We start from the raw sequence: 12071 nt of genomic DNA, 5'->3' as shown, positions 1-12071 counted from the left end.
TTCTTAATTTTGTTTCCAAATTGTCCATTACTAGAGTGTAGAGATACAAGTGATTTTATGTATCAACCTTGTATCCTGCAACCTTGTTGAACTCATTTAGGTAGGTAGTTGTGAGCAGTATAAGACCAATAATATGCCTGGGATTACAAAATAATGAATTAGATAAATAAGGACTAGTATAATAGATTTCATGTACTGAACATGTTTGTGATAGGTTAATACTTCTCAACCTTTAATATGCATATAAATCTTCTGGGAATCTAGTTAAAAGGCAGATTGTCAGTGGGTTTGGGGTAGAGCCAGGATTCTGCCTTTCTAACAACTTCACAGTGGATAGCTCGTAGCTTTCATATGTTATTTTTTAAGCCACAACTATACAAGATACATATTATTATTCCCATTTTACAGATAAGAAAAACTCAAAAGCTGAGCAAATAACTCAGGTTCTTAGGATAAATGGCAAAACCAGGACTTGTACATGGTTCATTTGAGTGCCAAAGCTAGGCACTTTCCTCTCTACCACACAGGATATTTGGAATAGGAGGCGATTGATTGGGATACAAATAATGTATACACTGAGGGAAAAGGTAAGGTTTTCAGGGTCAGAGTTGCTGCTTGGAGTGCACTTGGGTCTAAACCTTGCAGTTACCTTGGAGAGTGGATCAGTGAGAACCTTGCCTTCCAGGTTGTTAAGAGGCAAGATATGAGACTGGACTATCAAGCAGAAGATGATACTAGTAGATGTGGGACCCAGGAAATTTAACAAAGCCCCTTACCCCTGGACAAACAGAGCAGGACTGACTCTGTTTTCTGCTGCACCCGCCTTGTGCTGACCTACTTATTACTTAGGGCACTGCCCCGCCCTAGTCAAAGACCAGGGCACACCCTAAATGGAAATCCGGCTCAGTGGACCAGCATGACTGTGCAACTTTCTGCGTATCCCATTGGCCACTGGCCCCTATAAAGTTGCTAAGCCTCTTAGTCTCGGGGTCCAAGTCCCTGCTCCGCTGTGTCGGGTATACTTGGACCCAGGCTCGAGCTTGTAAATAAACCCTCGTGTGTTTGCATCGGTGTCGGCTCCTTGGTGGTTTCTCGGGTTCGCGATCTTGGACACAACATTTGGGGGCTCGTCCAGGATCCAAGAACCCCCCAGGACCCCATCCGGAGGATTTCACGCGTGGTGAGTGCCCTCAACTTTTTCCAACTTTTGCGCGCATATTTTCTGAGAGCTCTAAACTGTACTTTTACCTGTAGGAATTCCAATCTGTATTGGGTCGGCATTGGCTTAGGCGGATGCGCTGGCGGGCCGGCGACCCGGGGTCTTGAGGAGACGTCCCTTGCCCCTGCCTGGAGGACGGGGTCCTCATCTGTAAGGAGGGCCCGCTGCCAGCCCTTCAGGTTACTTTCTGTTTTGTCTCCTCGGCCCCACGGAACGTTTGTCTGTTACCGTGTTCTTGTTAACTGTTTGCACGTTTGTCTGTGTTACTATGTCCTTGTTAACTGTTTGTGCATTTGTCTGTGTTGTTGGATCCTTGTTAATCGTCTTTACTGTCTGTGTCTTGGTGTGGATTGGGGACATAATGGGGGAGACAGAAACCACTCCCCTGTCTCTTATGCTCTCCCACTTCTCGGATGTTAGGGAAAGAGCTCGTATTCTGAGCATAGACATACAGAGAAAGAGATTCCAAATTTATTGCATATCAGAATGGCCAACCTTTGACGTGGGATGGCCCTGAGAAGGAACTTTTCACCTACCTATTATCTTACAGGTTAAGACGGTGATCTTCAGGGACAAACCGGACCGCCACTCTGACCAGGTTCCCTACATCCTGATCTGGCAGGCCATGATCGAGAATCCTCCTCCTTGGCTAAAACCATTTTTACCCCCCAAAGCAGAACCCACGGAGATTCTAGCCCTGCGGAAAGCCGAAAAAGAGACTGACTCTTTGCCCGAAGCACCCCTTCGTCCAGTCTTCCAGGATTCCTCCCCGGAGGACCTGATCCTCCCGCTGCCCTACTGGGTATCACCCCCTACTTCCGCCCCTCCATTGGAGGCATTGGGGGCTGCAGAAGGGGCGCCAGGGAGTCCCTGTGAGCGGGACAGCAGCGGGGACACGCGATGGGACCCACCAGACAGCCCCACCTCTGAATGCGGGGCCGGCAGACTCCAACGCCCTTCCTCTCTGTGCCATGGGGCCCCCCGATGAGACTGGCGAACAGCTAATGTTATATTGGCTGTTCTCCACCAGTGATTTATATAATTGGAAAACCCAAAATGCAAAGTTCTCTGATAATCCGAGAGATCTAATCGGCCTTTTAGATACTGTTCTCTTTACCCACCAGCCTACTTGGGATGACTGCCAATAGCTCTTGCAGGTTCTCTTCACCACAGAGGAAAGAGAACGAATTCAGGTGGAAGCCCGGAAGTCTGTCCTGGGAGAGGACAGACAGCCGACTCAAAACCCAGACCTCATAAATGCTGCCTTCCCTTTATCCCACCCCACCTGGGACTACAACTCAGCTGAAGGTAAGGAGAGACCCCGGGTCCACCGCCAGACTCTAGGGGCAGGTCTCCAGGCTGCCGCGCACAAGCCTACCAATCTGGCCAAGGTCTATGATGTGAGGCAGGGTAAGGATGAGAGTCCAGCAGCCTTCTTAGAGAGAGTCATAGAGGCTTTTAGGCAGTACACCCCTATGAACCCAGAAGCCCCAGAAACAAAGGCCGCAATTATCATGGCTTTTGTTAACCAGGCCGCTCCGGATATTAAAAAGAAATTGCAAAGAGTAGAGAGGCTGGGAGAGAAGAGCTTGCAGGACTTAGTGATAGTGGCAGAACGAGTCTATAATAATAGAGAAAGTCCGGAAGAACAACAAACCAAACTAAGTGACCAGCAGACCCGAAACCTGGCCAAGATCCTGCTGGCCACAACCATGGACGACCCACAGGAAAGACGGAGGCACCTCAAGAAGCTGGCTTCAGGGACAGGCCAGTCCAGAACTTGAGGGAAGTCAACCGGCAAGTAGAGGATATGCACCCTACGGTCCCAAACCCATACACCCTCCTCTCCACCCTGCCTCCAGACAAAACTTGGTATACGGTATTAGATTTAAAAGATGCCTTTTTCAGCCTGCCTTTAGTGCCCAAGAGCCAAGACTTCTTTGCCTTTGAATGGACAGACCCTGAGAAAGGCATCAATGGCCAGCTCACCTGGACTTGACTACCACAAGGATTCAAAAATTCACCGACCATCTTCAATGAGGCCTTACACGAAGACTTGGGTGAGTTCCATTCGGAGCACCCTCATTTGACTTTATTACAATATGTAGATGATATCCTGTTGGCAGCAGAGGACCAGGACACATGCCTGCGAGGCACCAGGGACTTGCTCCAGACCATAGTGGCCCTAGGATACCGGGCCTCAGCTAAAAAAGCCAGGATCTGCAGAACAGAGGTGAGCTACCTTCGGTACAAATTAAAAGATGGACAAAGATGGTTGACAGATGCACGGAAGGAAACTGTCTTAAGAATCCCATAGCCGCAAACCGTCTGCCAGGTACGTGAATTCCTGGGGTCAGCAGGGTTCTGTCGCTTATGGATTCCAGGTTTTGCCGAGATGGCCAGACCCCTCTATGAGGCCACCAGGCACCAGCAAAATTTTTAATGGACAGAGGCCATGAACAGAGACTTTAATGACCTTAAAAAGGCCTTGCTGTCTGCTCCGGCCCTTGGGTTGCCTGATCTAGCTAAGCCCTTCTACCTGGATGTGGACAAGAAAGACGGGGTGGCAAAAGGGGTCCTTGTCCAGTACTTAGGTCCCTGGAAGAGACCCAGAGCCTATCTCTCCAAAAAGCTGGACACGGTGGCCGCTGGATGGCCCCCATGCTTAAAAATTATTGCTGCGGTGGCTACTATGGTCAAGGACGCAAACTGGCCATGGGGCAAGAACTGCATGTTACCACCCCACATGCTATTGAAGGGGTACTCAAACAGCCCCCAGACCGCTGGATCAGCAATGCCCGTCTGACCCATTATCAGAGCCTGCGGCTAAACCCTACCAGAATTTTATTTAAGCCACCAACAACCCTGAATTCGGCAATGCTACTACTCCCTAACCCAGACTGGGACCCCCCTCTGCATGACTGTCAAGAAATTTTGGCACAGGTGCATGGAATCAGAGCTGATCTCCAGGACCAGCCGCTGCCGAATGCAGACGTCACCTGGTACATGGACGGCAGCAGTTTTGTCCAAGAAGGACTCAGGTATGCAGAGGCAGATGTAACCACGGAGACGGAGACTGTCTGGGCAGAGCTACTGGCAGCGGGACCGTCGGCTCAATGGGCAGAACTGATCGCACTGGCCAAGGCGCTGACCATGGGGGAAGGTAAACGAATAAACATCTACACCAACAGCAGGTACGCCTTTGCCACCGCTCACATCCACGGAGCCCTTATTATAGGGAGAGAGGGCTTCTGACAGCAGAGGGAAAGACTGTTAAAAACAAAACGGAGATTCTTGAACTCCTAAAGGCCCTCCAGCTGCCCAAGGCCCTAGCCATCATCCATTGTCCGGGGCACCAAAAGGCAGACACACCAGTAGCCAGGGGAAACCGGCGAGCCGATTTAAAAGCAAAAGAGGCAGCCCTTCTGGTGACCCAGGTCTTAGCTACCATGCTAAGATCTGGGGGCACCGACCCTGCCTGACACCCCCAACTATACTGATGCTGATTTACACTGGATCAAACGCTTGCCTATGACCCAGTGCTTGCATGGCTGGTGGAGGGCCACAGACTCCAGCATCATCCTGCCAGAGGAACTAGGACGGCGAGTCCTATCCAGAATGCATCGGAGCACTCACATGGGAACGAGGAAGATGGGAGACCTCATACACATGCAAAGATCACTATTAAAGACTCTCGAGCAAAGATCAAACGGACTGTGGCAAGCTGCCGCGCATGCCAATCAACAAATGCCTCCGACCATGGATCTAACCCGGGCACCCGGCTCCGAGGGGACTGCCCAGGAGCCTACTGGGAAGTGGACTTCACTGAGGTAAAATCTGGAAAATACGGGTATAGGTATTCCCTAGTGTTTGTAGATACTTTTTCAGGATGGACAGAGGCATTTCCCACCAAACATGAAACGGCACAGATCGTGACCAAGAAACTGCTGGAAGACAACTTACCGAGGTATGGTTTTCCCGTTAGAATTGGGTCAGACAACGGCCCAGGATTCGTATCTAAGGTAATACAGGGATTGGCACTAGTACTTGGGGCAGATTGGAAATTACATTGTGCATATAGGCCCCAGAGCCCAGGACAGGTAGAGAGGATGAACAGAACATTAAAGGAGACCTTAACTCAATTAGCCCTGGAGACTGGCGGGGACTGGGTGACTCCTCCCCTCTGCCCTATATAGGGTGAGGAACTCCCATATAAGATTGGACTGACTCCCTACGAAATCATGTTCGGTCTTCCTCCACCTGTTATCCCCAATTTAAAACCTGAGGTGCTTGCTGAATTTGATGATCACCAACTTTTCTCCCTCCAAATGTTACAACGAACCCATGAGCAGGTGTGGCCTAAGCTGAGGGCCCTCTACAAGACTGGGCCACCCCCGAACCCCCATCGATATCGGCCAGGTGACTGGGTATATGTGCGGAGATACCAACACCAGACACTTCAACCTCACTGGAAGGGACCCTACCTCGTGATCCTGACCACTCCCACCGCTCTCAAGGTCGACAGGATTACTCCCTGGGTCCACTACATCCACGTCCGGCCAGCTGACCCACACGCCGTTCTCAAGGACTTTGTTACAGAATGGAAAAGCCAACCAGACAAGGACAATCCCCTAAAGCTAAGACTGCGCCATTCTCACTTATTTCCCACCTCCAAGACTCCCTAGTCCAAGGTTGTCTTTCAAAATAGAAGGGGATTAGACTTAGTCTTCTTACAACAAAGGGTGGGGGGGGGGTATGTGCTGCCTTAAATGTAAATGAGAGCGAGAACAGCAGCAAAGTTGGTGAGATTCCTGGTTTAATCATTCCCCTGGCTCACTCTGAGAGCAACCTGGACCCATGATTGGGTCCTGCATAGGATCCTCTGATAAAGGGGGCAATGTGGGACCCAGGAAATTTAACAAAATCCCCTACCCCTGGACAAACAGAGCAGGACTGACTCTGTTTTCTGCTGCACCCGCCTTGTGCTGACCTACTTATTACTTAGGGCACTGCCCCGCCCTAATCAAAGACCAGGGCACACCCTAAATGGAAATCCGGCTCAGTGGACCAGCATGACTGTGCAACTTTCTGCGTATCCCATTGGCCACTGGCCCCTATAAAGTTGCTAAGCCTCTTAGTCTCGGGGTCCAAGTCCCTGCTCCGCTGTGTCGGGTATACTTGGACCCAGGCTCGAGCTTGTAAATAAACCCTCGTGTGTTTGCTCCTTGGTGGTTTCTCGGATTTGCGATCTTGGGCACAACAGTAGACAGAACTCATGATTGGAGGTGGTCTAGAAAGTGCCTCACCTCTCTGATCAGGCTAGACTCCAGAACTGGACTCTGTATACTGCTGAGGTCTACACTTGAAATTACATCTACTGTCGACTCTTTGTGAGTCCTAAATTATTTTACTGGGGTTAATGAATGGTATAGCATTAGTGCTCTACCATTAGAGAATTTCCATCACCTCAGTGAAAACACATAATTTTTTTTTTTGTCCTTAGCACCTTTTATTGAAGTATAACCCTTGATGACAATCCGGCAGGCATATCAATGTCAGCCAAGAAGGGAGTGGTGGAGGACACAATTGCAGAAACAATAAGATTCAGAAAAAGATTAGCTTCACATGGCATAGATGACCCCCGACAGTCATACAACAAACACTGGTCCTTTATCTATAGAAATTGCCCCCTGCCCCACCCCCCAAAGGCCTACTAATCTTCAAAGAATATAATACACTGTTACAGAAATAGTATTGGCATAGACAAATCATTTGGCAAAGACAGTGGGAGTCACCAAGCTCCAGACAGGAAGAAGTGGCCATAAATGTGCCTAGCTTCCTCCACCTGGGACTTGCTGCTACTGGCAGAGCAGCATCTTCAGGGAGACTGGGGTTAGGGGTGTGGCTCTGATGCCCCCAGGGCAGCTTTTTAACATAGGAGGTTAAGTGGAGAACAGAACCAGAACCTGAACCTGGCCTCAGGAAAGGATTTTCATCTTTCATCCTCTTGGTTCCTCAGCTTCCAGTCTCTCCATTTCTAGGGTTTAGTTTTAGTGTGTCTGTGTCTCTTGGGTACCCCCTTGAGCATTTACCAGTCTACTCTGGCTGAGTCTGCAGCTTATGGGACTCAAGGAGACACAATTTACCCAGACCCTCAGGATTGGGGTGGGGGAGTAGGAAAGGACAAGTGATAGTAGCTCTTGCACAGACTACTCTCTCTATATCAACCTGTTCCCCACCAGGGCCTGTATGAGGATTTGAAATAGAAGGCAGAGGTCAAGACCAGTAACCATCTGGGGAATCCCCTTGGCCTCCCTTCCAAACTGTACACACTGGCTGGTCTTGGAAGAGGGCTGAGCCCAGGAAATGAGAACAGGGGAGAGATGCTGCATCTTGAGTAATCCTGGCAGCTCTGGACCAATATCACTCATGTCAGTAGCATGGGGCATTAGTTCCTGTTTGGTAGCTCACCTTTCTCTGCCAAGCTTCACTTCTCAGTATAGTTTTGGGGTTATTTTATTAAGTGCTTTAGAAACTGTCCTTCTGTGTGAAAATGAGCATTCTTGTGCTCTGATCCCAACTCTAATCTCAGGTGGGATGAGAGACAAAAATAACACAGTCAATAGTACTTTTAGTGTGATAAATTTCATGTACCAATCTAATGCTGACTAGAACAACTCAGACCATAGTTATCCTGTCCAGGTGAAGTGACCACTCTTTTCCCTGGGCCTTTCCCCAGCCCAAAAAGCTGCCTTAGCCCCCCAAATCTTAGAATGACGAGAATGATGGATTATATTTGGCCTCAGCTATATCTCAACTTACTCATTGTTTATCTTAGAGCCCGTTTAAGAAAAAAAGAAGATGGCAACTGCAGCTTCTATTCATAACACTCTCTCACCTTCATCAACTTTGGCTTGGGTAAGCCCAGGCCTTTACAAGACATCGGCCTTCCTGAATAGACTCCTCCATTTGAGGGCAGAATGGCAGGTTGACATTTTAACAGTGGTTCCAACAGCAGCAGTGTACTAAGAGCATACCCAGGGCCCCCTTCAGGACACCCTGTTGGCCAAGATTCTTCCATTGTTTCTAAATACAATGAAGAGGAAAAGGAGGACGCTAGAGATCAGTATTTGTAGCAGCAGCAAAGTTCTTTGGTAAATTCTTTGGTTGAATGAGGCACCCCTGCTGCTACAGTTAACCTCCAAGGACCCCTCAAAGAACCCAGGAGTAACTAGAAGCGATGCCAGGGCTTGCTGAGCAAGGCTTTGCAATATGAACCATGGGCACCAGTGAGTGAGGAACAACAGGGAACTGAGCTGGATAATAGGCCAGAGTTTGTCCATGACTCCTTTCCTGCCATTGCCTACACGAGGGATTTTCCAGGACAGCAAATGGCTAGTGGTGTCAGGGCCTTGGCAACAACAGCAGCATTAGTTGTTTGTGTGCCTAAAATTCTGGCTGGGTTGTAATTTGCTCTGGGTGGTAGCAGGGGCTGGGGGTGGGGGGGTGGCCCTGGCTGAAACTTCCAGATACCATGAGTTTCAGTTCCCTCAGTCAGGCCACACGCTGGAGAAAGCAACTGTGAGATGGAAGATCTCCTCCTGAGCTCACTTCTACCCAATTCCTTAGATGGGAGATCATAGAGAAATGGGCGAACCTTTGTCAGTTTTAGATTTCTTTGGTTTCAAGAAAAAATAAGAAAATAAAACTGAACTCGTCAGGGAATGCTAAGCTTATGGTTACCCTGACATCAAGAAAAGTATAGGGCCTGGCCATTGTCAGCTGAGTTCAAGACTAGAACTCCTTTCTTAGACACCTGAAAGCTTTAGTGGGAAGAATTCAGGGTTTTGGCACTCGCTCATCTAGCCATGGTGAATTCAGGCTGATCTGCAGAAAAAGCTTTCCTTCTGGGATTATTTTTCCCTCTCCAACTCCCCTCTTCTCGCCTTATTAGTTTAAAAAAAGGGAAAAAATCAAAACATAAAAATAAATAAAATCAAAAGGCCATTTAAAATACAACAAAGAACCCCTCACCTCAATTAGGAAATCTGTATCCAGAAGTCAGCTTTAGTAGATCTATTATTAATGGCCCATAGTGTGGAGTCCTTAGAGCGGGCACTTGTAATCCCCAGCAATGATAGGCAGGATGGAACAGAAACAGTAGGCCAAAAATCTTTGGACAGGAGGAGGGCCACACCAGCCAGGGCTGAGAGTAGGGCTCCTTCCCCCTCAACCAGATGCTGGGGAAGGCAGGAGTGGAGCCAATTTGTTTAAACTCAGCTCCTGCAGGGCACCTCGGGATTCCCAATCTTTCTTCACATTTTGTTTGGTGTAATTTCTCCTTCTGTGCTTCCCACTGTAAAGCTTATTGTGAGGCCCTTAAATTGCTGGTAAGCTAAGCCCTCAAGAGAGCCAGGTCTCTGTGGGAAATGGCCAGGCCACAAGCCTTGGGCAGAATGGAGCTGCACAGGCAGCTTCTCTCTGAGCCTGGACAGGCTGATTGTGATGTGGGTGGGTAGTGAGTGCATGATGTCTTTGGAGTCCCTGTACCAAGAATGAAGGCACATGGTAGGTTCTGTGTGCAGTGAGTGCTTGCCTGTGCAAACTGTGGGAAGGAGAGTGTGGTTGTATAATCACACTTTGCTGCTGGCAGCTCCAACTTCTTGCTTCTACTCTGTAGGGTAGAAGTCTGGGGAATCCCTAGGGCCTCCTAGCCAGTTGGGAGCAATGCTAGGTAAGGGGCAGTGAGAGATGTCCAAGGTAGAGGTTATGGAACATACTGCTAACTAACTGCTATCTACTTGCTAACAAACTGCAAAAAGAAGATTGAAAGCACTTCCCATTGTGGCTGGGCAAGGATGGCGTGTCAGTCCACTTGTAGAATTAGAAATTGCTGGGCCCCAGGAGTAGGCTCTCCCTGAGACATTTGAGCTGCTCTTCCCCAAGCTTGATCTTCTCTTCCAGCTCTCGCTGTTCGATGATGAGAGCAGATTTCATCTTCACAAAGTGCTGGTAATCTTGGAGCTGGTCCTGAGGCAGGTAGCGGGAGACCATGCCGAACACCAACTTCTCCCGACGGTCCACATGCTCCTTCAGCTCCTTGGCATCTTGCAACTGCCCTGTCAGCTGCTGCTTCTTCTCTATCAGCACCAACTGAGGAATCAGATAGACAAATTAAGAGCCATTCCAGTTACCAGTCATCTGCCTAACTCACTGCTCCGCCAGGAGGGCTGAGGCAAACAGCTCCTCACTCTGCTAGCTCATCAGTCCTAAATGTCCTGCTCTGAAGTCCACCTTCATGCAAAAACTTCTGGACAGGGGGGAGGTGCATTTACCCCTTTCCATCTCCTACACTGTCTTTAATCCATGGACTACAACTGGGGTTGGTGGGGAGGTAGGAGTAGGAGATGTAGAGGCTCTGACAAAACCAGCTCATGCCCCTTCCACCTGGAGAACAAATATCACTGTGACAATGCTTTCAAAATATGTGTGTCTCCATGTGGGTGTACCTGTGTGAGTGCACATGTCCACATGTGTATGCACAGGCGTATGTGTCTCAACATGGATTCAGACTGGTATTCCTTTTTTTTTAAAGATTTTATTTATTTATTCAAGAGAGATAGAGAGAGACAGAGAGAGAGAGAAAGAGAGAGAGAGAGAGGCAGAGACACAGGCAGAGGGAGAAGCAGGCTCCATGCAGGGAGCCCGACGTGGGACTCGATCCCGGGTCTCCAGGATCATGCCCTGGGCTGAAGGCGGTGCTAAACTGCTGAGCCACCCGGGTTGCCCTCAGACTGGTATTCCAAACCACTTGTGCATGGAAAGGGAATGCACTTTGGTTCAGGGATGTATGCAGAGTGGCCCAAACTGTGAAACTGACAGACTCTCAGTCTCAGCTACTTGTTGAGACCTCCTCCTTCAACTCAGAGAGAGAAAGTGGGGTGAAATTGCTCTACCGTTGCTGCTGCTGCTACTAATATTACTACCACCATCAATACCAAGACTATGACTACTATCACTTCTATTAAAACCACTAACACCGATAATACCGCCACCACTACCACTACTACTACTACTACTACTACTACTACTACTACTACTATTTTTTAAAAGATTTAATTTATTTGAGAGAGAGAGAGAAAGTGAGCAGAGGGAGGAGCAGAGGGAGAGGGAGAATCTCAAGCAGACTCCCTGCTTAGCATGCAGCCTGTGATGTGGGGCTCGATCTCATGACCTGAGACAATATCAAGAATCAGAGGCTTAACCGACTCAGCCACCTACGTGGCACCACCACCACCACCACCACCACTACTACTACTATTACTATCACTATCACTAGCAATAACATCACTGCAACTACTATTTACTACTACTACTATTACTACTACTGGCAGGTAGCACTGATTCAGTGTTTACCCTTCTAGGCCCTATTTTAAGTAATTAATAAGGATTATATAATTTAATTCTTATGAACCCATGAAGTAGGGTGTTTTTGAAGAGACTTAGACAGAGGAAGGTTAAGTAAGCTGCCCATAGCCACGCACCTAATTATTGGTAGATCCAGAATTATAAGACAACTTAAAAGCCAGTGCCCACCCTCTTTTTTAAAGATTTTATTTATTTATTCATGAGAGACACACAGAGAGAGACAGAGGCATAGGCAGAGGGAAAAGCAGGCTCTTTGCAGGGAGCCTGATGTGGGGCTCAATCCCAGGACCTGGGATCATGACCTGAGCTGAGGCAGATGCTCAACCACTGAGCCACCCAGGTGCCCCCACTGCCCATTCTCTTAACACTATGCTTTACTGTCTCTCAGACTAGCCAAATCTGAAAGAGGGAGCCCTGAGAAGGA

The 12071-nt window shown here is 48.6% G+C and overlaps 2 protein-coding genes across 3 annotated transcripts in view; one reads left to right on the top strand and one right to left on the bottom strand.

Annotated features, from left to right (window-relative positions):
- Nucleotides 1-987: 987 nt before the first annotated feature.
- LOC144308672 (uncharacterized) lies at nt 988-6443 on the top strand. Its single transcript, XM_077889502.1, has 2 exons — nt 988-1180; nt 1770-6443. Exon 2 carries the CDS (start codon nt 1845-1847, stop codon nt 2205-2207), a length of 363 nt encoding a protein of 120 aa, XP_077745628.1. The 5' UTR covers nt 988-1180; nt 1770-1844; the 3' UTR covers nt 2208-6443.
- Nucleotides 6444-6691: 248 nt separating this feature from the next.
- The window catches only part of SHROOM4 (shroom family member 4), a 267208-nt gene continuing 261828 nt past the window's right edge, over nt 6692-12071 (bottom strand). For both annotated transcript variants that reach the window (XM_077889500.1, XM_077889501.1), the window contains one exon: nt 6692-10372. In XM_077889500.1, the coding sequence (XP_077745626.1) occupies nt 10103-10372 (270 nt within the window). In that variant the 3' untranslated portion in view covers nt 6692-10102. The remainder of the gene's footprint in view (nt 10373-12071) is intronic.

Source organism: Canis aureus, chromosome X, assembly GCF_053574225.1.
Source record: "Canis aureus isolate CA01 chromosome X, VMU_Caureus_v.1.0, whole genome shotgun sequence".
In the NCBI taxonomy this organism is placed as follows: Eukaryota; Metazoa; Chordata; class Mammalia; order Carnivora; family Canidae; genus Canis; species Canis aureus.
The sequence above is the reverse complement of the archived record's forward strand: the minus strand, read 5'-3'. Positions and strand labels throughout refer to the sequence as shown.